Source organism: Terrapene carolina, unplaced genomic scaffold, assembly GCF_002925995.2.
Source record: "Terrapene carolina triunguis isolate 2854851 unplaced genomic scaffold, T_m_triunguis-2.0 Scaffold85, whole genome shotgun sequence".
Taxonomy (NCBI): Eukaryota; Metazoa; Chordata; order Testudines; family Emydidae; genus Terrapene; species Terrapene triunguis.
Window position 1 is genome coordinate 58,116,775 of NW_020664436.1, and position 26,405 is coordinate 58,143,179.

Genomic DNA, 26,405 nt, shown 5'->3' on the forward strand with positions numbered 1-26,405 from the left:
CCCAGAACCCCTGCCCCGACTGCCCCCCGCCACCTCATCCAACCCCCCCTCATTCCTGACTGCCCCCCGGTACCCTTGCCCCCATTCCCCGCCCTCTGACTGCCCCGACTCCTATCCACACCCCTGCCCCCTGACCACCACTCCGAACTCCCCTGCCCTCTATCCAACCCCCCTCCGGCTCCCTGCCCCCTTACCACGCTGCCTGGAGCACCAGTGGCTGGCGGCACTACAACTGCACTGCCCAGAATGCCAGGACAGGAGAGTCGCGCCACCTGGCTGGAGCCAGCTACGCAACCACGCAGCACAGAGCACTGGGTCAGGCCGGGCTTTGCAGCTGTGCTGCGCTGCCCCAGGAGCTCGCAGCGCCGCCTAGAGCATTGCGCCAGAGCAAGCTGAGGCTGCGGGTGAGGGGGAACCGCAGGGGAGGGGCCGGGAGGCTAGCCTCCCGGGGCAGGAGCTGAGGGGCCAGGCAGGTGGGGCCCGCGGGCCGTAGTTTGCCCACCTCTGTCTTAAAATAAAAATACTGTTGTCACCGTACATCACCAAAACCAAGGAAGAGAAAACAAAGTATGGAATACTTGTAGGATTGTTTCTAACTCCTTGCCTCCACTCTGTGCCTGCCCCCACCCATGAGACATTGAGTCTTTTAGGAATTGAGCAGTCTACTTAACAACATAAACGTGTGCTGTTTGGGTAAATAATATTTCATAGATTGAATCTTCATACTGTAGGTAGTTTGTAGTGTATGTGCCAAAATACAACTGAAGATACAAGTTAGTTCTAGCTCCACCATGAAAACAGACTCTCCTACCCATTTCCCCATCTCACTTTCAGTGAGTGCCTGAAGACAGAAAGGGCCAGTAATATTTGTTTCATTAGCTAAGACAAATATTTCTTTTTTGCTGGGAGGGACTGAAATGCTCTACTGTCCTACAGAATTAGTCTCCCCAAAATCATTGCTTATATTCCTAACAATTTAAATACTACAACAAATATCGACTTGGTTCCAATAATTTTACTCCTTACTTCCCTTTGAGGCACTGATATTTTGGCAGTGGCAACCTCTGCCACATAGGTGATTAAACTCCCTAATCCGCTGGTAAAATCGGCAGACAATATAACCAGCCATCATCTTCCAGCATCTGATTTTAGATATTGGTATGTTAGACAGAACACTGTGTGATGAAAAATATTTACAGAATTAGACTCTAAAACCAGACTAGGCTATTCAGTGTACAGTAAAAGTTCAAACACCTTTAGGCATTTCCTCTGAAAGGCCTATACAGAAGCTAAATGGAAAACATGTTACCAATTAAATGCTTTCTTCACAGGACAATCAGTAGAGTTGTGGCTACAATACAGACTTTGATTGTCTACGAAAGAAACTTAGACCTAAACCGTTAAAATTAAAATAAAAAACACATTTAAAAAGCAGCAGTTAGGGGGCCCATCTTGTTTGGAGTGCACCAGAGTAGGAGGCATTCTGGTCAGCAGTAGTGTACTGTGTGGAGGGAATATGGCAGAAAGTTCCCATTCTTTTTCCAAGACTGTGGCTTCAAAGCTGTTAACCAGTACTATATTGCTCTGTCGCACAATTTTTGTGTAGCCCTTACATGACCAGCTCAGTTCAGATGAGTAAGGTCCATTCTTACCAGGGCATACCTGTCCGTGACCTTTTCCTCTGCTTTTTACAAAGGCAATAGATAGGAAACACAAATAAACCTGTCAAAAAACAACACACAAAATTAAAAGAAAATAGTATATCGTTATAAATAGTAAATTGTAATTCCTCAATGTGTGCGCATCTACTGACACACACACACACACACACACACAACCCAGTATCCAAATATTGCTCCACAAATTCCTGTGAAACTTTAAATGGTTAAGACATTTAGACTAGCACGGCAAATACTGAACTGAAATAGTCTCTTTTTGGTAACTACACTAACCTTTCTCTATCTTTCATTAATTTTGGGTTTAAAACTTATATTATACTTCAGAAATTGCATAGTTTAAACTTTCACAATACCTCAAAGGACACAAATAGTACAGAACTGTTGAGCCCTGGCAATCTTAACTCCACATTAATTTTTTTTGCTGTGAAATTATAAATTATCAGGAAGGTTTCTAAAATACTTTCAGATTTATTCAAAGAAACCTTAACCCTCTGATTTTATCTGGCATAAAGATCCTGTGGGTATAAAAGAAGGATGCCATTCAATTTATGGTTTACTTTTAATTTACTTGCATAACTACTGGCTTTATGATAAAACACAGTGTTTATTTTGTAATTTACATGATACAATTCCTGCTAATGCCCCTGTCTCTCAGGAACAAAAATAAATGTCTATTCCGTAGTGTCGATTATACAAGACATGAGAATTCCATCAGAGATTTAAAGAGAATATTTTAAACTTACACACTTTTAAATTCACAACTAAGTTAATAAATCAGTTTTCATACAAATGTAAATCTAAAACCCCCGACACTAAGTTACACTCGTTACTTACTTTCAGTTCAATTTTCTTTTCTATTTGCTCACTTTCCAGAATCCCAATTTCTGACTATAGAAAACCTTGCATGGGTGATATAACCTGAACTACCATGTAACATGAAAGTAATGTCTTGGGCCACAAGGATATTGTGATTTATGTTATACTAAGTGGTTGTATGCAGTGTTCCTATAGCCGTGTTGGTCCTAGGATATTAGAGAGACAAGTTGTGTGAGGTAATATCTTATTGGGCCAACTTCTGTTGGTGAGAGAGAGATTTTCAAGCTCCACAGAGCTCTTCTTCAGGTCTAGGAAAGGTACTCCAAGCGTCACAGCTAAATACAAGGTGCTTTGCACAGATATTAGACTGTTTGTATTGGCTTAGTAAAAAAATCAATTAGTTTTTACCCTCTGCCTACAGCTGTTTTTTCCCCCCGGTCCCTGCCTTTTTTTGATGGAATGTAGATTTCAAGTATTACATGTCTTCCTCTATTAGTAACTTCACTTTCCTGAACATTAGGTGGAGGGATATTTTAACAGAAAACTTATTGATTTGCTTCCTGGTTAATTAAGTTTAATTAAGTTTAAAATATAATGTTTTCATTTTCCCTAGTGAAAAAGTATGGTCTCTAGATCACCAGCTGTCTGCATCAAGACACAATGAGTGTACGAAACATCTGCAGTTCACTGGCTTTCCAGTGACACCATTAATTTGAAAAGTGGAGGAGAAACAGCAACACCTTTCAGCAGAATGAGGGAAATAGTCCTTTCTGTCTTCAAAGGGATGTAGTTCATCAATATTTATAAAGCACTTTGGGTTGGTCAGAGAGAAGGTGCTACGGAAATACAAATATTACTTGGAGTGATTTTCATTCATGCCTTGTCTAGACTAGGATTTAAAAGTGTAGTGTTTGCCTGTGTTATCCAACATGTTCTAACACACTGATATTTTGCCTTAAAACATGCTAAATTGGTCAAGTTAAAGACCAGGTTCCTCTCTCGGATTTAATTCAACCAGTTTAGTATGTGCTGAAGGCAGCATGTCTTATCTTCACATCAGCAAATGTGTGCTAATATGACACCTTTGATCCTAGCCTAAGCAAGATTTGAGTTTATCTTAAAGCCTTTCTGTAAAAAGCAAGCTGTTTAATAAACCTGATTGTGTTTTTTAAGTGAAAAAGAACAGTTTGTTAAAAGAGGTACTTTTCAATCCAAACTGAAAGATTAGTCCATATGGGCCGGTTAGAGAAGATGTGCTTTTCAGAGACTGCAGCTCTATCATACCATAAAGAAAACCTACTGAAGTCATTACTCCTAGCTCAGTATTTAATAATGAACTATCAAAATACAGATGGTGAAATTACTGGTGTAGAGTGGTTTACAACTACCCTATTAAGATTACTTTTACAGCAGTGTTGGTACCAGACGTTGCTATAATTACTTCAATTTCAGAGTTTAACTATATATAATCAACATGTCTTTTCTAAACCGCATACACATTACTCTGCAGGATCATCTCAGTGATCTGATTATAGCTAAGGCCTAGTTTTACACTTAGAAGTTTTGCCATTATACCTATACCAGTATATTGCTATACAAACCCCTCTTAGTGCAGAAAAAGAGCTTTCACCGGTATAGCTTGGTGAGCAAAATAAGCTTTACAGGCAAAAGCATTTTTATGTCAGTATTAATGCACTAGGGCTTTTGCAAGCATAGAAAGGTCACAAAAAAAGTCAAAACAAAAACACCAAGCACCAAAGCACCTCTAGTGTAGGCATGGCCACAGTTATACCAGAATAAAGGTGCCTTACATCAGTACATAGCTTATTTTGCTTTCTGACCCAGGATTAAGATGTATTGATATACGCACTTTCATACTGGCATAGCTACATCCACACTAACAGAGGTTTTGTTAATGTAACTATACTCATATAGTTCAGGTGGCAAAATGTTATAGTGTAGACAAGCCCGAAGTATTGACTCACTGAAAATAATTTGTTCTTTTTAAATAGCTGGTAGGCATCAATCCTGTACAGGAAAAAATATTTATAATGCATTGAGATTCTTATATAGAAAGCATTATTAAGATGCAAAGTGCTTTACAAACATCAGTCACAAAAAACACCCCTGTGAGGTATGTATGTATTTTGCCTCCATTTATCCATCTCTAAAAATGGCATTACTGTGAGACTGAATGAATTGCTCAAGGTCACGTGTCATGTCAGTGGCAAAATCAGGATTAGAACCCAGATCTGCAGCTTCGATTCCCAGTTTTGTGTTAACCCTTCGGTATGATCACTAAGCTTCAACTGAATTATACTATCAGATTCAAGATATACTGACTACTTAGACTTAGAAATTCCTTTTTTTTAGCAGAATAGTCATTATTATACTGCATGAGTTCTTACCTATTACAACAGCTATAGCTCCCAATGCCAGTCCCAATACCAGTATTAAGGGTGCAATGAGTAATTTTCCAGCTGAAAAACAAAAATCATTACAAAATTAAAATTATTTATTTTACTTCATCATCCTGGCTATCCCAAAACACCTTGAAATAATCTAACCTCATAGGTACTTCTGAAATAAAATTGATTTCTGGAAGTTTTACTGGAGTTCCCCTTTGTAATGATATCCTTCAACTCCAGTGAGAAGCCATTAGTGATAAGCCAATCTTCTGCTCTTCCTGCACTCTAACCACTTTCACACGCCACAATCTACCTTCGTGTATCTCAGCTTTCACAGTGAGCTTGCATCTATTACCAGTTCTAATTTTAAGACATTTCAGGATTAGAGCAGAACGATGGGCATATATGCTCAGTACTTTTGGTATCCCCTGGGGAGGCTCTAGGAGTCCTACTACATCCACCCCACTACCATCCCTAGGAAGATGCCCCACCAAAGCATCCATCATTCTGGAGATCTATGGAGTTAGGCCCAGCTCCAAAAACGGGATCTCAGTTAACTGTCAGTAGCAGCAGCTCAAAGAGACATTACCAACTGATAGCTAGCTAATTTAGGGTCTGATCCTTTGCCCTTTGAAGGCAATGATAGTGCTCCCATTGACTTTCATGATGCAAGGCCAATCCCTAAGAGCATCTAAGCCTGTTTCCAATCAATACCTAAAGAAATGCTGTGGCTCTCACAAGACTGGGTGAGAAGAGTTATGCTGAGCAGAAGCCATAGGAGTATAGAAGTTACCCTCTATGGGTTGTTCTTTTTAGGTTTGTATTTTTTAGTTTACAGCAGGGGTAGGCCACCTGTGGCACACAAGCTGATTTTCAATGGCACTCACACTGCCCGGGTCCCGGCCACCAGTCCGGGGGGCTCTACAGTTTAATTTAATTTTAAATGAAGCTTCTTAAACATTTTAAAAACCTTATTTACTTTACATACAACAATAGTTTAGTTATATATTATAGACTTATAGAAAGAGACTTTCTAAAAATGTTAAAATGTATTATGGGCACGCGAAACTTAAATCAGAGTGAATAAATGAAGACTCGGCACACCACTTCTGAAAGGTTGCCGACCCCTGGTTTACAGCTTGTTGAACTGCATGGAAGGATTGAGCAGCCAAAATCTTGCCAAACTGATACCAATTTGGATTAAACTAGAATCCATGCAATACAACTACTTTGTCTTGCTGACACAGACTGAACTCTTGAAACAGGGATAGTTTCTCTCCATGTGTTTGTATAGCATGTAGCACAAAGGGGCTCTGGTCTCATCTGTTTGAAAATGCAAAACGGGAAGTAAATGCCAAGATTTTGTTGTTATTAATGGTCCAGTAGTTCAAATGGAGGAAAATTAAAAATAGATACCCCAGAAATACAGACGGACTTAGATTAGGTTTTAGGGAATGATTTCATCATTCAAGAGAACAATGATGTAAGCTTCTCCAGAACCAGAGCCACTAATTTGAGCAGTTTGAAGGGAAAACAAGATGTTTCACAAACATTTACAACAGTAACTGAACTGGTCCTTTTTACATTTCTGTGTAATTCAAAAAGCCTTAAAAACAGAGTGTGTTGAGTGGGAGAGAAGGGTTCTCAAATTATGATTCATTATTAAAAGAAAAGACTTGGAAAAGTTTATTTGTATTACCATAAAACCTAGACGCCTATCCGTGGACCAGGATGCCACTGTGCTAAGTGCTGTACAAAGAACAAGACAACAGTCTCTGCCCCAAATAGCTTACAATCTAACACAAGAGACAGCCGATGGATGCAAATAGACAGGTGGGGACCACAAGGAAACAAGGCAATCAAGGATAAGCATATAGATAAAAACCATCAATTTTTGTTATTTAAGTACATTTTTTAAAAGTAAAAATATTTAAAATATTTGAAGTTATGACAAGCTATTCTCAGGCTTAAGCTTATGAAATCTATTAAAATAATTACATTTAAAAATACGCAAGCAGTGCATGTTTGCTACTGAAGTTTCAAAGAACGTCAAACCACTGAACTGGTAGAACTTGGAAATCACTGGCTAAGCACCTGGAATCAGAGTTTGTTGTAGTGCTAAAGCACAAGTGGCCACTGCTGCAGGTGCAGAGAGAATATTTTCTTCATTTTAGTTCAATCAACTAGTTCGTTCAAAGGTGAGAAACCAGTTGGGAGTTGAAAAAAAAAAGTAGGAAAGCTTTTTTCCCCTCTTCTAATCTATGAATAAAAACTAGCTGTGAGAGGATGAGATCTAATAGTTCTAAAATCTTGAAGGACGGTGACCAGAAACAATCAGTTCAATTCAGTAACTACATGTAATAATTCCTTTAATACATATTTTGATAAATTTTCTTATTCTGTAACCAGCATAGTTATGGTAGTTTATTAAATAAAAATATTAAAATGCTGTCTGTGCATTTATAATTGAATTCCAATTACCATGCAAATATAGTTTAACACAAGTCACAAGTAAAAAAAAATCAATTTAGTAAAGAAATGTGTCATTCACCATTTTATAATAAAAAATGTAAAAATTAAGAATCTGAATAAATGTACGTTAATCTTTTGTGACAGACTGTACCCTTATGTTCACCACTTTTACAAGACTATGATAAATTTTGTATTAACTGTGCATTGTGAGGTACTGTTTGAAAACTCAAAATGTACTAAATATTATTGTCCTGGTAAAATGTGTGCAGCAACATTGTATGTAAAGTTATAAGATTTTACTGTAGGACATTGCTGAGACATGCTCCAAGTTAGGAAAACAGCCCAAACCAGTTCCTCAGAGACAAAACGTTAGCCGGAACCTCAGCCAGGTGTCAACATAATCAAGTGAACTATTACCAGGTTGAGTAGCCATTCTTTAACAGGAAGAAGGATGTGAGTAAGAAATTTACATTTTGGCAGTGGAACAGCTGGGGGTTTCCACGTAAGCAGACTGGCTGTCACCTGAACCCCAGCTGGAGAGGATTCTCAAAGAGTAAAAGATATAAAAATGAGAAACAGAGGACACAAATCACCTCTTTCCCCTCATCTCCACTCACAGCATCAACAATGTTTGAAAGATAAAGGACGCATCAGTGAACTAAGGGAGTGGTCCTGACTAAAGGAGTTCAGCCAGTGAAAGCATATGGTGAAAAAAAACCTTTGCTTTGAATTCATTTAGCTTCATAAATTAGGGATTAGTTTGCGTTTGCCTTTTATTTCTTTGTAACCATTTTATGCCTCATTACCTGTAATCACTTAAAATCTGTCTTTCTGTAGTTAATAAACTAGTTTTATCTAAACCAGTGTGTGTTTGGATTGAAGGGTCTGGAACCTGAGATAACAGGGTTTGTGCATATCATTTTCTATTAATGAAATGATGGACTTCCTATGAGCTTGTACTGCACGGAAAGAAAAAGAGTTGGGCAGTACAAGACGCACATTTCTGGGGACAAGTCTAGGACTGAGAATGTGCTGGTTTCACTCTGCAATGTAATTCAGGAGTGGCTGGCTAGAAGAACTCAGATAATTCAGCTGGGAGTGATTTTGCATGCTAGAGGCTGTATGTGAACAGGCAAGGAGTGGTTGTTCTCACAGCAAAGCAGTGTGTTGAGAGGACACAGCTGTTCAACTATCCAGATTGTCACATCTATATAGGTACTTTAAATGTGCATAGATGGAGTGTATTCTCCTGGTTAACAAAAAGTAGCAAAGGCTATATTTAGTTGCAAATTAAGATTTCACTGGTTACCAACCTACCAGTATCAACCATTCTTTAGGAAATAACTCAAAGGTACAAATGCAAAACAAGATTAAAATCAGTTATTTAAAATCAGCAAGCAGAAAAATCTTGATTTAAATCAATTTTAATCAAGGTTTCCCATTTGCTGATTTAAATTATAATTAAAATCAGTGATTTAAATCAATCCACTCCAGATGATATTGGTTAGCATGCTTGGCAGCAGTAAAAAAATAACAGTTACTGCTTAACACATCACCATTCATGGGGTTTAACTGAAGAAACTATTTGTATAAAATGTATGAAATATCTAAATTAGAACACTAAAAAAAAGTGAGGGAAAGCAACAGAACACCTGTTTATCAGAATGAATGGAACTCATTAGGGCAAGAAACTTAAGTGATGGGAGGAGGGCAGGAGGAGAATTCTCACCACCAGAGAGAAATACCTAGATTACGGCTTGTAATCAGCCCATCTGTGCCTTCAAATTCAGTTAATAGAGTCACTGAACTTACAGTTGTAAGATTAAGTAGGACAATAAATCCCTTGTCCTGCCAGTGCAGGACTGTCCATTTTCTACTACTAGCTGGTATATTCACCGTCCACTTTAAGCTGAGGAGAAGCAGATACAACATGAGTCTACAACAGAATATTTTTTGATGATGCATAAATTGTAATGAATTCCACTGCTAAAAAGGGGTCTACCATAGCCACCACTAAAGAACTGGTTTATCATTGTAAACAGAATGCACCAATGACACTTTATAGGTATGGCCTCTACATAGAACGCACTGGGCAAGATACACAGCTGGTGTAAACTGGTGTAGATCCATTGCCTTTAGTGGAGCCTCTACCAATTTACACCAGCTGAGAATCTAGTCCAATTAATGCACAAGGATCATGATGCTGTCAGTCGCTATTATAGGAAACATTAAATGCTGAGAAATACTGGAGACTAAGTAAACAACCAAACTTAAAAAGAAAAACTTTTAGAATTCTACACCTTAATTAAGTGGAAGCTAACGGTACGAGATTATCTGACAATAGGAGAATAACTTCAAGCAATTCCAGCTACAGTAGAACCTCAGAGTTAGGAACACCTTGGGAATGGAGGTTGTTCGTAACTCTGAACAAAACATAATGGTTGTTCTTTCAGAAGTTTATAACCAAACATAGACTTAATACAGCTTTAAAACTTTACTATGCAGAAGAAAAATGCTGTTTTTGACCATCTGAATTTAGATGAAACGAGCACAGAAACAGTTTCCTTACCTTGTCAAATCCTTTTTTAAAACATTTTTGTAGTAATTTACATTTAACACAATACTGTACAGCACAGTACTTGTTTGTTTTTTGGGGGAGTTTTTTGATCTCTGCTGCCTGATTGTGTACATCCAGTTTCAAATGAGGTGTGTGGTTGGCTGGCAGTTCGTAACTCTGGTGTTTGTAACACTGAGGTTTTACTGTACCTTTTCATGTTATTTTGGTATATTTCATGATATTTTTCTTCAGGGTGAGAAGTGGTACTCCAAATCCACCTCAAAACACTGCAGATCCTCTGTTTACTCCTTCCAAGAAATCTTTTACTCTACATGTGTTATTAAAATTACACTAAAAAAAACTTTTAAAAAAGCTAGTGTTCTCCTGAGTTATTTGGATATTGAATTCAACCACTAACGTGAAACGGAGTGTTTTGTCCATTTATGCACGAATTTCAATACACACTAACTATGGAGTCACTCCAGTATCTGTATTGAGAATATACATAAACACAAATACCGGCAGATCTAGCTAGTCCGCAAATACTAGTCTCAGTTCCCATCTGGATTTAAAAAAATCAAATACATATATGAGGCCTTATTATCAGGCCAGTAATAAATAAGCCTGGCATCTGCATGCAGATGTCTAACAAAGACTGAACACTGGGGACATATGCCGGTTTCTGCAGAGCATAAATTGTGTATATATCCTGCTGAATCAGGCACTCAGTCTTGAGAAGGAAGGGGGGAGTAGAAGATAGAATAAACAAGCGTAAAAACATACTATTTCTAAATCTTAGAACTAGAGTAAGCTTTTAAACAGTTATTTCTGATATAAAAGCTTCAGTTGTTATAACGGAATCTGTTTTATGGTTGTTGTTTTGCCCTGCTATGTAGCATGTAATCAGTAATGCAGCACATGATTTACCATTTAACGCACTTAATTGGAGTCAGATGATGCTTTTATAAATGTAAACGAGCTGTGTATTTTTCCCCCCTGTTTTCAGTGACCAACGGGATTCACAATCCCTGCCATAATAAACCCAAGTTAGGCTACATCTACGCTACAAGCACTACAGCTGCTGAGACATCACGGTAGCACAGCTGTGTAGACACTTGCTACAGCAATGGAAGGGGGTTTTCCATTGCTGTAGTAAATCCACCTCATTAAGAGGTGGAAGCTAGGTCAATGAAGGAATTCTTCCACTGACCTAGCAACGTCTATACTGAGGCTTAGGGTCAGCTTAACTACACCCCTACATGACATAGCGAGGTCAACCTAAGTTTTAGGTGTAGAGCAGGCCTTAGTCTGATCATCCTGTTTTCTACAACTCAGCCGAACGAAGGCTACACAGGGTAGAGATGAAATTCTGCTAATTTTTTTTTGGACACCAGAGGCTTAGTCTTACTGCTTTCCCTAGAAACAGTGGACAAAATCCCTTTAAAAAAAATCTGCTGGTTGAAGACAGGGTGAAAGATTGTTCCTTTCCTCATTTTGCCTATCACTTCAGCTGTATGTATTCCCCCCCTTTCTCTGATTTCTTTTAATAATTTTTAAATAGACAGTCTGCCTATTATCAGAGACATGTGCAGGTTTTCCTAGCTGAAACATTTGCTTCTAAACAGCAAGTTTGCCAGCCTGCCAAGTCTGCTGCAAAAAACTTTCCCTTTTTATATAAACACTAAAATTGAAATCAGGATTGCATGGTAAAAACCAAATTCAAAACACTTTAAAGCACAGACTTCGTTATTTCTAAAAACAGATTTTTGTTTAAGATAAGCATTTTCCTTCCAAAACAGGAATTAAAATGCTGCTGGAGATATTTCACTTTGATCATATGGCACTCCACTTCCTCACTACATCCCTCCAATTCTTTCATGAGTCCCAGACCTAAATGCCAATTCATTTTGCTATAGGGCTAACAGTCAGGAAATCCCACTTCTCTACACTAAAGGGTTGTTTTAATTTATACTACATATATGCTATTTTCCTACAAGTTACATTATGTTGTCTCCCCTTTATAGCCTTCTTCAATCCTGCTCCAAGTAGTGATTGGCCAAGAACTAGCATTATAAGAATCTCTTCAAAATTTTCTATAGTATAATGAGTTCTGGATTCACAACTACAAGAACCAAACAAACCCTTACAGTTTTAGTTCAAGGCCAGATCCAAAACTGGAATGAAACTATTTTCCAGTTCTGGTTCAGAGATACTTGAAAGTTCCCAAGAACAGACTCTCTGCACAAGATGGTGAAAATCTTACAGGTGTAGCTGATCTCACAAGATTTCCACCATATGGCAGAATTCACAAGCTGAGCTGAAATCTCGTAAATATCAGCTCAATTTCAGCATTGTCCACCTTCCTGAATGAAGGAATTATCAGGAGACAAGCTCCTAAGAAACTGATGCCATTTAATACGTAACATTCCCCTGATTCAGACAACCAAATTATACGCTAAATCTACTCTGCAGCCTAATGTTTTCTCCTCAGCAATCTTGAGTCCTAATTAGATTCAAACCATTCTGGTTTTATTTTTCAATTTTCTGCTCTGAGATTTGTTGGAATTCCATTATATTTTGCTACCCATACATTTTTTGTTTCCACATCTTGTCCTAGAGCAACATAAAAAAAGCCTGTTTCCCTTCTGTAACAGCCTGGAAGACGTTAGGACCATGTATATCAATGCAGAATTCTCTGATTGAGTCATCCTAGGTTCAGGTGCTCAAACCTTACATTAAAATTCCAGGTAATTACTACTGAATTATGCTGGCAGGTGGCTCCAATTAGCTCCATCCATATTTAGGAGCTCAGAGTGTCACAGGGAAGTAGTGAGCTAAAACAGAGGTTGCCCCAGAGAGAAATCCTACAGTAAAATTCAGTGAGTAAACGTAGGCTGAGGTTTTGCATTGTACTACTCCTATAGACTTATCAAGAAAATATAGCCACAAGAGCACGTACAAACGAGGAGATGAAGAGTTAGGGACATCAAATCTTATACAGCCCGAACAGGGAGAAATGTATTGTTATCATAACACAACAAATTTAACTCTGATCCAAGGATTACTGGGGCTGTATGTATTTGTTACCTCCACATCAGTATTTAAACAGTATTTCCTCCAAAAAAAAAAAAATTGTTTTTTTTGTGTGAGTTTTTTTGCTGTAACAATAGAAATAGTTGTTTCTTGCAGATACATAACAATACAATACAAAGTGGTAAAATATTGATTTTATTATAAAATTATGTATATGGACTTGCATTTAGGTCTTACCAATGGGTCTCATTAACACATACATATAAATGTAACCTTTTTCAGTCAGATTTCTGTGTGTGTCGTATATTTAGAGATCACAGATGCATGAGTAGTATTTTAATTTTGGACAGTTGCCTTGTGATAAGCCTGATGAACTATACATGTCTTTGTACTGATAAGAACTAATTATTTGCATTACTGTAGTACTAGTCATGGAATAATAAGTTAATGCTTTAGCATGAAGATAGCATGGAATTTGTAATATCTTTGTGCCACTTAGGTTTTGAAGAGTCAAAACCTGGGTTGGTTCAGATCCAGGTTAAATTTATCCAAACCAAAACCCAGATACAGGGGTTCATTGGGGGGGGAAAAATGTTCTTGTTTTGGCCCATCTCTCCCTTGTAGTTTTAGAAAAAGGCAAAGTCACAGTGTCTGGACACAAACTCGCTTTTTGCAAGTGAAATGATGCAAATCAATTTCCTATTAGAAAGTTTTAAAAAAGAACAAGGATAATTGGAAAATATGCAAAATCATTAATCGCTTTGCTAGGTCCCAAAACTAGCAGGTAAGACTAAGGGTTTAAATTTCTTTGGGAAATGCAAAGATCTCCTCCAGAAGGGCTATATGAACTCCAAATATTCTTACTAATAGTATCCAGGTCAAATGTCATTTGGCAACAAAGGCTAAATTTATACAAACATATTAGGTTATCTATCAAGGAAGACACCATTTCAGATCAATAAGAAAGCTAACAGCTGGAGCTTTCATGATGGATTACCTATATCAGGGGTAGCCAAATTTGCTGACCCTCTGAGCCGCAGACGATAATCTTCAGAAGTTCAAGAGCCACAAGATACACACAATCTGTCCTATGGAGCAGCACCTGCCGCAGCGCGGAGCTAAAGCCCAAAGACCTCCCTCCCGGCAGGGCAGAAACCCCTAGCCCTACCATCCCACCACAGGGCAGAAAGCCCCAAGCTCCCCACTCCCCAATTCTGGTAGGTGGAGAATAGAAAGGAAGTGTGGGGGTCTCCACGAGCCACACTTTAACTGTAAAAGCCACAGTCTGGCCACACCTGGCCTATAGTATCTTTTAATGGAGTCTCTGAATTTGGTTACAATACTTCTGAATATTCCTTCAGATGCAGAGCCCTGAAGAGAGTTGGATGAGAAAGACTTGGAAACATCAAAATCCCCAAAGATGATTGTTCTATGGAGATGTACAAGAGCATGTGCTACCAAGAATATGGTAATGAATGAGGGAACGGGGAGGAAGGACAGAGCGTAGTTGTATCATTTGCTATTGCTTTCCTCTGAAACTGGTCGCCCAAAGATGCCTTTTGGCATTTATGCCATTGGTCAGTCCTAGCTTGCCCGTGATCTGTATTTAACATAGATAATCCAGTAGTTTTCTGGAAGGAATCCAGGTCCTGTACAGCATTTTTCAGAACAGTGAGCTGTCATCTGGAGGAGATCATTTTGAAGCAACAATTGAGCCACTATTTTTATTCAGCTATGGGTAAAGGCTGATATAGAGAAAGCATAATTAAAATAATTGGCAGAACATCGCAAAAGGAAGGAAAGAGCTGAAGGGGAAGAAAGAGATGAGTACCATAAACAGAAACACTTCTCTCCAGCTTCCAGAGAAGTACAGTAGTTTTAAGGTAGGCGATGAGGGAGCAAGCAAGGGAAAGAAAAAAAAAAGGAACGTATACACATTATTCAGTTAAAGTAAAGTTCATTTTCAAACATGAAACCCTGCACTTAGAGGTACGATTTTATTTTATTGTTTTTTTAAGAGAACGTTTTGTAATTTGCTATCTAAGTGTTTGTGTTTACTGGCATTCAACTAACTATTCTTGTTCTACATCCTATAACTTGAATCTTGCAGTACACTAGAAAGCAGTGAACAATATTCTGGATTTATCATCTTTGTCTTGAATCCTCAGTATGAAAGGCTTTCTCCAGTGAAAAACAAGGAGTGCTGTAACATTTAATTTAAAACAAAAGAAAACTAATGTGTCCATACAGCTACTTAAGCCATCACTTGGAAAATGTACTTTTTAGAGTTTAGTTGCCATTAACATGGGTATTGCTATACAGTAACACTGTGTGACATTCTGTACCCCAAAGCAACACCCTGGCACCCCCATATTTACTATGGTGATATGATTACAATATGTTTTGTACAAAGTATGCCTTGTGAGGTATTATTCTAAAATCTTGATCTATTGAATATTAATATCCTGTTGGATTGTATGTGCTGTCATATGTGAAGTTATGAAGTTTTGCTATGTGTGCGAAATATGTTGTGAAGTTGGAAACACACACAACCAGCTTTTCAGGTACCACAATGGAGAAGCCAGACAGCGTTGATAGCCCATTAAGGGGAATACACACACAAAGATTATCCCAGGAACTGTATATAATGGAGGCCTCTCAGAGAGAGCATGTAGACAACGGAGACTGCTTCACTCATAGCAATAGATCTTTCCAGCAAGCTGGAAGAACCTATAAAAGAGGGGAAATGACATCATTTGGCCTCACTCCCCCCACATCTCAACACCTGGAAACACGTCTGGAGAACAAAGACTGAAAAGATTTTACTTTTATATCTTGGGTAACCAACTTTGATCTGTACACTTACTACTTATAATCACTTAAAATCTGTCTTCCTGTAGTTAATAAATCTGTTTCATATCTTACCTCAAATAGTGTGTTTTGCTTGAAGTGCTTGGGGAATCTGCTCAGTGTACAAAAGCTGGTGCACGTCCACTTTCCTTTGTAGAAGTGGTGGACTGGGTAATAAACTTACATTGGTCAGGCTTCTGACCAAAGCAGGATGGTAAAGCCCTGAGATCCTAGACTGGGGAGCAGGGGGAACTGGCTGGAGACTCTCTATTGTTGGTTCATGGGTGGCTGGTAAAAGCAGCTGTGTGTGTCCCTGCCTGTGGATATCTGTTAAGTGCAGGACCTGGAGCATAACAGTGTGAGAGGAGCCCAGGTTGTTGAGACAGAGAGCTCAGCGGTACTCCAGTTCCAGGTTTCACCCCTGGGAACCCATCACACAGTGCCATCAGTTTTTAACAGATGAAAATTAGACAAAAAGGCCAGGTTTCCAGAAATGTGTGAGCAGTCATGCTCGCAAAGTTTGTGCGCACATTTTTGTGAGCCCACATTTCTAAATGTGCCCTCAACAAAATGTTAATTAGAATAGGGCATTTGTCAGAAAAGTTACTTCTGTTTTGTATTACAATTGCTTTGCTGTATTTTAGCACACACAGTATATACCTACACATTTGGAACCTAAAGTCTAGATTTTTCATGACTGCATGTTCTTAGACTGGTTCTTATCAATTGCTTACTTTTAAACCAAAGGACTGCACTTGTAAACCCCCCCCCCCCCCCCAGGTCTTGCTGGGTGTTAAAGATGCTTTTTTGAGTGTAATGAATGAATGGAGTGGAGAGCTGCTGCTACTGTTAGTGATGCTAACACAGAGTACATCTACAAAAGTATATGGACAATTCTTGATTTAGTGCAAAGCGGAACAACAGGATCTGGCCCAAGAGGTAAGTATAGCTGAACCACTTGGTAATAGTAGCCATATGGTAATTAAATTTAACAACCTTGTAGGGGGGTTAAAATACCAAAGAAACCCACCACAGTAGCATTTAACTTCAAAAAGGGGAACTACACAAAAATAAGAAAGCTAATTAAAAGGAACAGTCACAAGGGTGAAATGCCTGCAAAGTACATGGAGAATATTTAAAAACACCATAACAGAGGCTTAAACTAAATATATAGACCACAAAAAAACAGTAAGAGGACCAAAAAATGCCACCATGGCTGAACAGCAGAGTAAAAGAACCAGTTAGAGGTAAAAAAGCATTCTCTAAAAATTGGAAGTCAAATCCTACTGAGGAAAATAGAAAGGAGTATAGAAACTCTAGTAAATCAAGTATAACGAGACAGAACAAGAAAGAATTTGAAAAGTAACTAGTTAAGGACATAAAAACTAACAGCAATTTTTTTTAAGTACATCAGAAGCTTACCAAACAGTCAGTGTGGGCCACTGGACGATCAAGGTGCTAAAGAAACATTTAAAGGAGACCAGGTTGTTGCCGAGTAGCTAAATGAATTCTATGCAGTGGTCTTCACTGCAAAGGATGTTAGGGAGATTCCCACACCTGAGCCATTCTTTTTAGGTGACAAATCTGAGGAATTGTCCCAGATTGAGACGTCAATAGAAGAGGTTTTGGAACAAATTGATAAATTAAACAGTAATAAGTCACCAAGACCAAATGGTATTCACCCAAGAGTTCTAAAGAAACTCAAATATGAAATTGCAGAACTTCTAACTGTGGTATGTAACCCATCAGTTAAATCAACATCTATCAGATGACTGGAGGGTAGTTAAGGTAATGATGATTTTTTTAAAAAGGCTTCAAAGGTGATCCTGGCAATTACAGGCCAGTAAGCCTAACTTCAGTACCAGGCATTTGGTTGAAACTATAGTAAAGAACAAAATTATCACACACATAAATGAACAGGATATATTGGGGAAGAATCAAGATGGCTTCTGTAAAGAGAAATCATGCCTCAATCTATGAGAATTCTTTGAGAGTCAACAAGCATGTGGATAAGGATTATCCTGCTGATAAACTGTACTTGAACTTTCAGAAAACTTTTGACAAGGTCCCTCACCAAAAGCTCTTAAGTAAACTAAGCAGTCATGGGATAAGAGGGAAGGTGTTCTTGTGGATCAGTAACTAGCTAAAAGATAGGAAACAAAGGGTAGGAATAAATGGTCAGTTTTCACAACAGAGAGAAGTAAACAGCAGAGTCCCCTAAGGATCTGTACTGGGACCTGTGCTATTCAACAAATTCATACATGATCTGGGAAAAGGGATGAACAGTGAGGTGGCAAAATTTGCCAACAATACAAAATTACTCAAGATAGTTAAGTCCAAAGCTGACTGAGAAGAGTTACAAAGGGATCTCCCTAAACTGGGTGGCTAGGCCACAAAATGGCAGATGAAATTCAATGCTGGTCAGTATAAGAACATAAGAACGGCCATACTGGGTCAGACCAAAGGTCCATCCAGCCCAGTATCCTGTCTACCGACAATGGCCAATGCCGGGTGCCGCAGAGGAAGTGAACCTAACAGGTAATCATTAAGTGATCTCTCTCCTGCCATCCATCTCCACTCTCTGACAAACAGAGGCTAGGGACACCATTCCTTACCCATCCTGGCTACTAGCCATTAATGGACTTAACCTCCATGAACTTATCTAGTTCTCTTTTAAACCCTGTTATAGTCCTAGCCTTCACAACCTCCTCAGACAAGGAATTCCACAAGTTGACTCTGCTCTGTGTGAAGAACAACTTCCTTTTATTTGTTTTAAACCTGCTGCCCATTAATTTCATTGCCCCTAGTCCTTATATTATGGGAACAAGTAAATAACTTTTCCTTATTCACTTTCTCCACACCACTCATGATTTTATATACCTCTATCATATCCCCCCTTAGTCTCCTCTTTTCCAAGCTGAAAAGTCCTAGCCTCTTTACTCTCTCCTCATATGGGACCCATTCCAAACCCCTATTCATTTTAGTTGCCCTTCTCTGAACCTTTTCTAATGCCAGTATATCTTTTTTGAGATGAGGAGACCACATCTGTACGCAGTATTCAAGATAAAGTATAAAGTAATGCACATTAGAAAACATAATCCCAACTATACATGCAAAATGATGGGGTCTAAATTAGCTGTTACCACTCTGGAGAGAGATCTTGGATTGTGGATAGTTCCCTGAAAACTTCTGCTCATTGTGCAGAGGCAGTCGAAAAAGATCACAGAATGTTAGGAACCATTAGGAAAGGGAGAAGATAACATGGTTTTATATAGTGGCATTATGATATCTAGATCCATGCCTACACCTTGAATACTGAGTGCAGTTCTTCTTGCCTCATCTCCAAAAAGATATATTAGAACTGGAAAAGGTGCAGAGAAGGGCAACAAACAGCTTCTAGAGGAGGAGAGATTAAAAAGACTGACAGTTCATCTTAGAAAAAAGACAACTAAAGAGGGATGTAATAGGAGGTGGAAGTGTTATTTACCCCTTCACATAACACAAGAACTAGGGGTCACCCAAAGAAATTAATAGGCAACAGATTTAAAACAAACAAAAGGAAGCACTTCTTCATACAATGCATAGCTAACCTATGGAACTCAATGCCATGGGATATTGTGAAGGCCAAAATTATAACTGGTTTCTAAAAAGAATTAGATAAATTAATGGAAGATAGGTCCATCAAAGACTATTATCCAAAATGGTAAGGGACACAATCCCATGCTCTGGGTGTCCATAAACTTCCCATTGCCAGAAGCTGGGATTGGAGAACAGGATCACTCAATATTGCCCTGTTCTGTTTATTCCCTCTGAAGCATCTGGCACTGGCCTCTGTCAGAAGACAGGGTACTAGGGTTAGATGGACCACTGGTCTGACCCAGTATGGCCGCTCTTATGGCAAAAGCAAAGAGCACAACAGCTATCAGAAGACCCTAATATGGTTGCAGAGAGAAGGGGACAGGAAGGAAGAAGAGGATAGAGCAAAGGGAAAATAAATGTGTGGCGGGGTAGGGTGGGGGGAGAGAAGGGGCAAAAGGAAGGATGATGAGCTAAACAAAGGGGATCAGAAGCAAGCAGAAAAGAGAAGGGAGGACAACAGTCTTCCCCAAATAAAATGTAGTAACTCTATAAAATATATTTTGAATAGGAGTTAACGATTCACCAGCATCACATGCTAGTTAAACTATGAGTAACAAACGAGAATAATAAGAAAAAAAAATTAGCATTTACAAGAGCATCCTCAAACTGATGCAGAAACACTAAGTAAATAATTTACTCCACCCAACAAACCTACAAGGTAAAGTAATATTATTCCCTTTTTACAGAATTGGCGAAAGAGAGACATTAAAATAACTTGCCCAAGGCCACAAAGAAAGCAGTCAGAAGTCCCCAGATTGTAAGTTAGGAATTCCTCTCACCCAGTCTCATAACTTCCTTCTAGTCCATGTTGACTCTCAAAGGTATTATACTGGTTTTGAAAGTTAAAGTTCAATGAGGTGGCTGGCCATGAATGTGATAGCATTGATGATCAAAAACCAAAATTTTTGTCCTGAGGTACATTTTTGATATTTTAACATTTGCTTTCTACAACTTGTCATCCCAAAGGAGGAAATGTCAGAAATTTACCCAGAACGGGAAGTTTACAAAAATGTAAATCCAGAAGTGTTGAAGTGTTTCATTTTGCTGTTTTCAATTGAAAGTATTTTGATATTCCTGAATCAAAATGTTTCACTGCCGCTTGTTTGAACTGTGTCCACTCAAGCTGCCATGGAATCTCATGTTCCTCATGACCCCATTCTCCTCTCTCGGCCAGACAACATCTTCCATGATGCACCACGGTGGTTCAACGAAAGGGGAGATTGTGATTTAGTCTGGACTGTAGAATAGGACAGGGCAAATGTCAAAACTACAACTCCCATGAAGCCCCATAATAGGCACAGTTCAATGTCAAACTGACATGAAATGAAATGTTTTAATTCAGGATGACCCAACTCAAAAAATTTCATTTAGATAGCAGATCAAAAATAGACTATAACAAATTTTTTGGAGGGGACGGGGGGGGAGAATCAACATTTTTCTGCAGAAAACTGTTTTTTCAATGGAAAAAACATTGGACAGGAAATTCTCAGTCAGCTGTAGATGAGCATTGTTTTGCATTAGTGCTTCAGAGGTCTAAGTCTGGTAGTGAGACAAACAGGAGGGTAACATCACTGGGACAATGCCCTTGCTTACTATATAAGACTACCAATGTGGTTTTCACTGCATTATCCAGAAAGAGCTTTCTGATTCTCCCACTAATCAAAACAGGCAGGGTGTGGGTGTGTGTGGGTGTGTGTGGGGGGTACACAAAAATAATATGGGACCGAATGCAAAAGAGAAATGTAGAATTCCAGTGTTTAAATCTGAGTATTTCATAAAGGATGTTTACCACAGCACCCGTGTTTCTTAGGCTACAACACGGAACAAAGGATTCATTTAAATGCCCTAAGTCACAACAAAAGAATACTTAGAAAATGTAAGCACAGGACAACTAAAAGTTTATCATTCCGGAAGTATATGCTTCAGTTCTCCATTAAAATAGTTTTATGTTGGGATGCAAAGTTTTTTCAATTTGCTTGCTACAGTAACACTCCGATTATGAAAAAGTTCCAATACAAGAGAAGTCCATTAGAAAAGTAAAAGTAAAAAAAAGAGCTTATTCACCCATAACCCATTGATTAAAAATTCCAAATGCTAAATTTGTTTATATTTTTAATGAAGCATCTTGAAACAACCCAACTTCTTTATAAGAAGTCTATGATGCATTTTGGACCAATTGTTAATTAGTTAATACTTTTACCACTCATCACTTCATAATGCAGTTCTCTGCAAGGCACATCATCCACTCACCACAGACAGAGCCTCGCACTAATCTCCTTAAATGCGGTCTCTCAGGGAGGTAGCGATATTTGCATCCAAATATACTGAGGTTTGATGTGTGATCTCCAAAGAAACGGAGCTGGCGGTATCTCTCCCCACAGCGGTAACAGAAATTAGTGTTACATTGTGAACAGGTCATGTGGTCACACCCTTCTGTTCTCTGGATGTGGATCTTTATGAGCACAAGAGGAAGAAAAAGAAAATGTTAATTTAATCAAACAAAAAAAAAAACACCATTAAAGCAGGTTCTACCTAATAATTATCTGGAACAAAGATCAGATGAAGAGTCACAATGAGTTATTCCCAGAGTAACAGTCACCCTGTTACTGTCCCAGCCATTCCATCAGTAATATGATTGACTTCAATAAGTGTACAATGACATTCACACATTTGTTCATAGAGCAGCAAACCTGAATATTTCCCTTAAATTCACTTCTGGAATTCCACTTAAGGATTACCTCCCCAATTATCTCCCCCCCCCCCCCTTTTTTTTTTTTTTTTTTTTTAAAGAGAACAATCTTTTTTGCACCCCAGACAAGATCCCATGGGAGTTCTCCAAATAAACCAAATGTTATTGCAGTTTTAAAAGGATAAGAACTCTGGTGATTATTCAGATACATTATTCAGTACTACAACTATAGTTCAATTAAAAAAGTACTGAAAAACATAACTTAGGAAGGCACCTTTCCCCGCCTGCTGACCTGTCATGACACTCTTCCACCTTGAAAATGGAAGTGAGTTCAAGCCCTCCTTGCCTCAAGCATGTTGGTCCCTACTGCAACAGCTGAACTCCCCTTTTCTCCACCTTGCCATCCTAATGTACAAGTTATGGATGTCTGCATGAGGATTCTGCACACTGTGCTTCATGCACAGGGCCCTGCAAAATGTCAAGCTCAGATCTGGTAAAAGTACTTGTAAATTCTTCATTTTAAAGAGTCAGCTAACTGACTGAGAGACACTCAGAAGCAGCTGGATAGTGCTTTACATGTTCTACCCTTGATACCTTATCTCCTACCACACGTTTATGCCTCTGTCTGTTGCCCCTTATACTTGGAGCCACCTTCTGAAAATGGTCCAGCCTCCACCCTTACATCACTCAAATCACTACTAGAAACCCAACTCTGCACCACTGCCCAGTTCTTGCTTTCCCCACCCTCCGCCCCCAAAGTACAGCAAAAACAAGCAACAAAAACCCACGGAAACAAGATGTGTTCCTATCTTCACTCAAATTTTAAGTTGTATTTTGTCTCTCCCCCACACACATTGCTCTCTTCCAATTATCAGCAGTTTAAGGGAGGGACTGTCTTCCTATGTCTGAGCAGAATCTAGCATACCTTAGACCAGCAGTTCTCAAACTGTGGGTCAGGACCCCAAAGTGGGTCACAACCCCATTTTAATGGTATCGCCAGGGCTGGCATTAGACTGGCTGGGGCCACCCGGGGCTCAGGTTTTGGCTTCAGCCCTGGGCAGCGGGGCTCAGGTTACAGGCCTCCTGTCCAAGGATGAAGCCCTTGGGCTTTGGGCCCCTCTCCCTATGGTGGTGGGGCTCAGGCTTTGGCTCCCCTGCCCAGAGCAGTGGGGCTCGGGCAGGCTCAGGCTTCAGTCCCCCCTCTTGGGGTCGTGTAGTAATTTTTATTGTCAGAAGGGGGTCACAGTGCAATGAAGTATGAGAACCCCCGACGTAGACACTACTATAATATGAACACTAAAAACAACCCCCAACACACTTTTTTAAAATTGAAGAGTAAAGTATTTCTTCTACATCCCCTTCTCTGATATGAGTTCTCCCATATCATCTGTGGCCATTTTACGTCTCTCTTCCTCTACACCTTCAACTTTTTCTTTATCTCAACAAGCAGAGCCATTGGGGCACTTTTCCTCTGAAAAAGACATGGCATCAGCTCAGAGATCCTTGTCAGTGATACTACTACATCAGGGAGCAGAAGATGCTGAAAATCATCATTAGCATCACATTTTCTCTACACCACCACTTTCAACCACCTACACTTCAAAAAAGACCAAAGTATCACTTTTAAAGTGCACCACTTTGCAGAGCCTAGGGTCAAACATGTCTCACACAACAGAATGACGGGTGTTTCTATCACACTACCACCAGATATACCCAATTTGTATATAAAATTGAAAATTGTATAAAAAAATATCTCACAAAAGACAAAACATTTCAAGTTCTGGATCCCAGTTCCTAGTGTCTGCAGTCAGAATAGGCCTCAACCTGAAAACTACTAAAGAGTATCCCAAAAAAATCTTAGCATGCAAGACTAAGGGAATTATCCCTGAAGATTCATTCTCATATCTTTAATATCTTTCTCCAATATTAAACCCACCCTTAAATAAACCACTAAAACACACCCATGCACATACTTAAACTGAGTCACTGCATGATCTTATTACTGTCCTTGTCCGTCTCCATCCTCCTCTTCCATAAATATGCATGGAGCAGCACAGCCCCACAGTCAGGAAGGCAGCTGGTCCGGGGCACCCCCAAAGCTCAGCCCCATCATCCTAGCTGTACTCCCAGTGGTAGTCATGAAGTAGCTGCCAGTATTAGCTAGCAAGTTCTGAAGGTGCATGCATCTTCAAATTGGAAATTTTTGCTACACACCACTGATGTGACTCTTTCCAAAGCAAATATATTTCAACCTTGATTATCCAAAGCACCTTTTATCAGGTATCATGACCCTGCTTTGGATGTCTAAGCTCAGATAAATAGAGGAGCTCTTCGGTGTCATACAGATGCTCAATGCCGAACTTACTATGGCCTCTGCAGATGAGCAACTAGAATATCCTCACTGAGGGGGATCATAGAATTAGAGGGTTAGAAGGGACTGCAAGGGTCATCTAGTCTAACCACCTGCCAAGATGCAGGATTTGGTGCATCTAAATCATCCAAACAGTTGGCTTTCCCACTGCCTCCTTTTGAAAACCTTGAGTGAAGGAGCTTCCACAACCTCCCAAGGCAGTCTGTTCCATTGTCCTACTGTTCTTACAGTTAGGAAATTTTTCCTGAATTTTATTCCAAATCTGCTGTTCTGTAGTTTGAACCCATTGGCTCTTGTCCTGCCCTCTGTGGTAGGAGAGAACAACTTTTCTCCATATATTTTATTGCAGCCTTTCAAGTATTTGAAGACCGCTATCATAATCCCCCCTTAATGCCCTCTTTTCCAGACTAAACATACCCAGTTCCTTCAGCCTTTGTTCATATGGTTGGCATTCCATCCCTCTGATCATCTTTGTCGCTCACCTCTCGATCCTTTCCAGTTTCTCTATATCCTTTCTATACAGTGATGATCAAAATTGGACACAATACTCCAGCTGAGGCCTAACCAACGCCATGTAGAGCAATACTATCACCTCCCATGACTTGCATGCCAGGCCTCTGTTAATGCAACCTAAAATTGCATTTGCTTTTTTTGCAACAGCATCACGTTGCTGACTCACATTGAGGTTGTGATCCACCACCACTCCCTGATCCTTTACAACAGTGCTGCTGCCAAGTGAGTTATCCCCCATTCTGTATTTGTGCATTTGGTTTTTCTTCCCTAAGGGTAGCACCTTACATTTGTCATTGTTGAATTTCATTTTGTTGTCTATAGCCCAGTTCTCCAATTTATTAAGATCCCTCTGAATTTTAGCTCTATCCTCTAAAGCAGAGGTGGGCAAACTATGGCCCACGGGACCGTCCTGCCCAGCCCCTGAACTCCCATCCAGGGAGGCTGCCCCCAGCCCCTCCCCTGCTGTCCCGTCCCCCTGCAGTAACTCCGCAGCGGCGGCGGGGTTGCGAGCTTCTACCGCTCTGAGCAGCATGGTAAGGGGGGGGGGATTGGATAAGGGGCAGGAGGTTACGGGGGGCAGTTAGGGGACAGTTGGATGGGGCGGAGGTTCTGGGGGGGGGCGGTCAGGGGACAAGGAGCAGGAGGGGTTGGATGGGTCGGGGATTCTGAGGGGGGTAGTCAGGGGGCGGGAAGTGGGAGGGAGCAGGGGCCAGGCTGTTTGGGGAGGCACAGCCTTCCCTACCTGGCCCTCCATACAGTTTTGCAACCCCGATGTGGCCCTCAGGCCAAAAAGTTTGCCCACCCATGCTCTAAAGTGTTGGCAACCCCCCACCCCCTTGCTTTGTGGCATCTGCAAATTTGATCAGTATGCTCTCCATTCCTACATCCAAGCCGTTAAATAACACTGGACCCAGAACAGATCCCTGTGGAACCCCACTTGAGACCTCCCTCCAATCTGACATTGTTCAATTAATAGTTACACTCTTTGTTTGTGGTTGTTAAACCAATTATGTATTCACTAAATCGTAGTTCCACTGAGTCCACATTTCTCCAGCTCACTTTTCAGAATGTCATGTGGAGCTGTGTCAAAAGCCTTGCTGAAGTCCAGGTATATTATGTCCACTGCTTTCCCCCTATCCACCAAACCATGTACCCTGTCAAAGAAGAAAATCAAGCTGGTTTGGCATGATTTGTTCTTAGTAAATCTATGCTGGCAGCTAGTGATCACCGATTCAACTTCCAGGTATTTGCAAATTGAATATTTTATACACTGCTCTGATAGTTTCCCAAGTATTGAAGTCAGGCTGACTGGTCTATAGTTCCCTGGCTTCTTCTTATTCCTTTTTAAAAGATAGGCATTACGTTAGCCCTGCTCCAG

At 39.8% G+C, this 26,405-nt stretch overlaps 1 protein-coding gene across 1 annotated transcript in view; it reads right to left on the reverse strand.

The window, feature by feature from the left end:
• Positions 1-521: 521 nt before the first annotated feature.
• RNF217 (ring finger protein 217) overlaps positions 522-26,405 on the reverse strand; it is an 80,142-nt gene continuing 54,258 nt past the window's right edge. The window contains exons 4-6 of the mRNA XM_029911054.1: positions 21,705-21,906; positions 4,904-4,975; positions 522-1,722 (exon numbers count right to left, since the gene is read on the reverse strand). Of these exons, the coding sequence (XP_029766914.1) occupies positions 1,649-1,722; positions 4,904-4,975; positions 21,705-21,906 (348 nt within the window). The 3' untranslated portion in view covers positions 522-1,648. The remainder of the gene's footprint in view (positions 1,723-4,903; positions 4,976-21,704; positions 21,907-26,405) is intronic.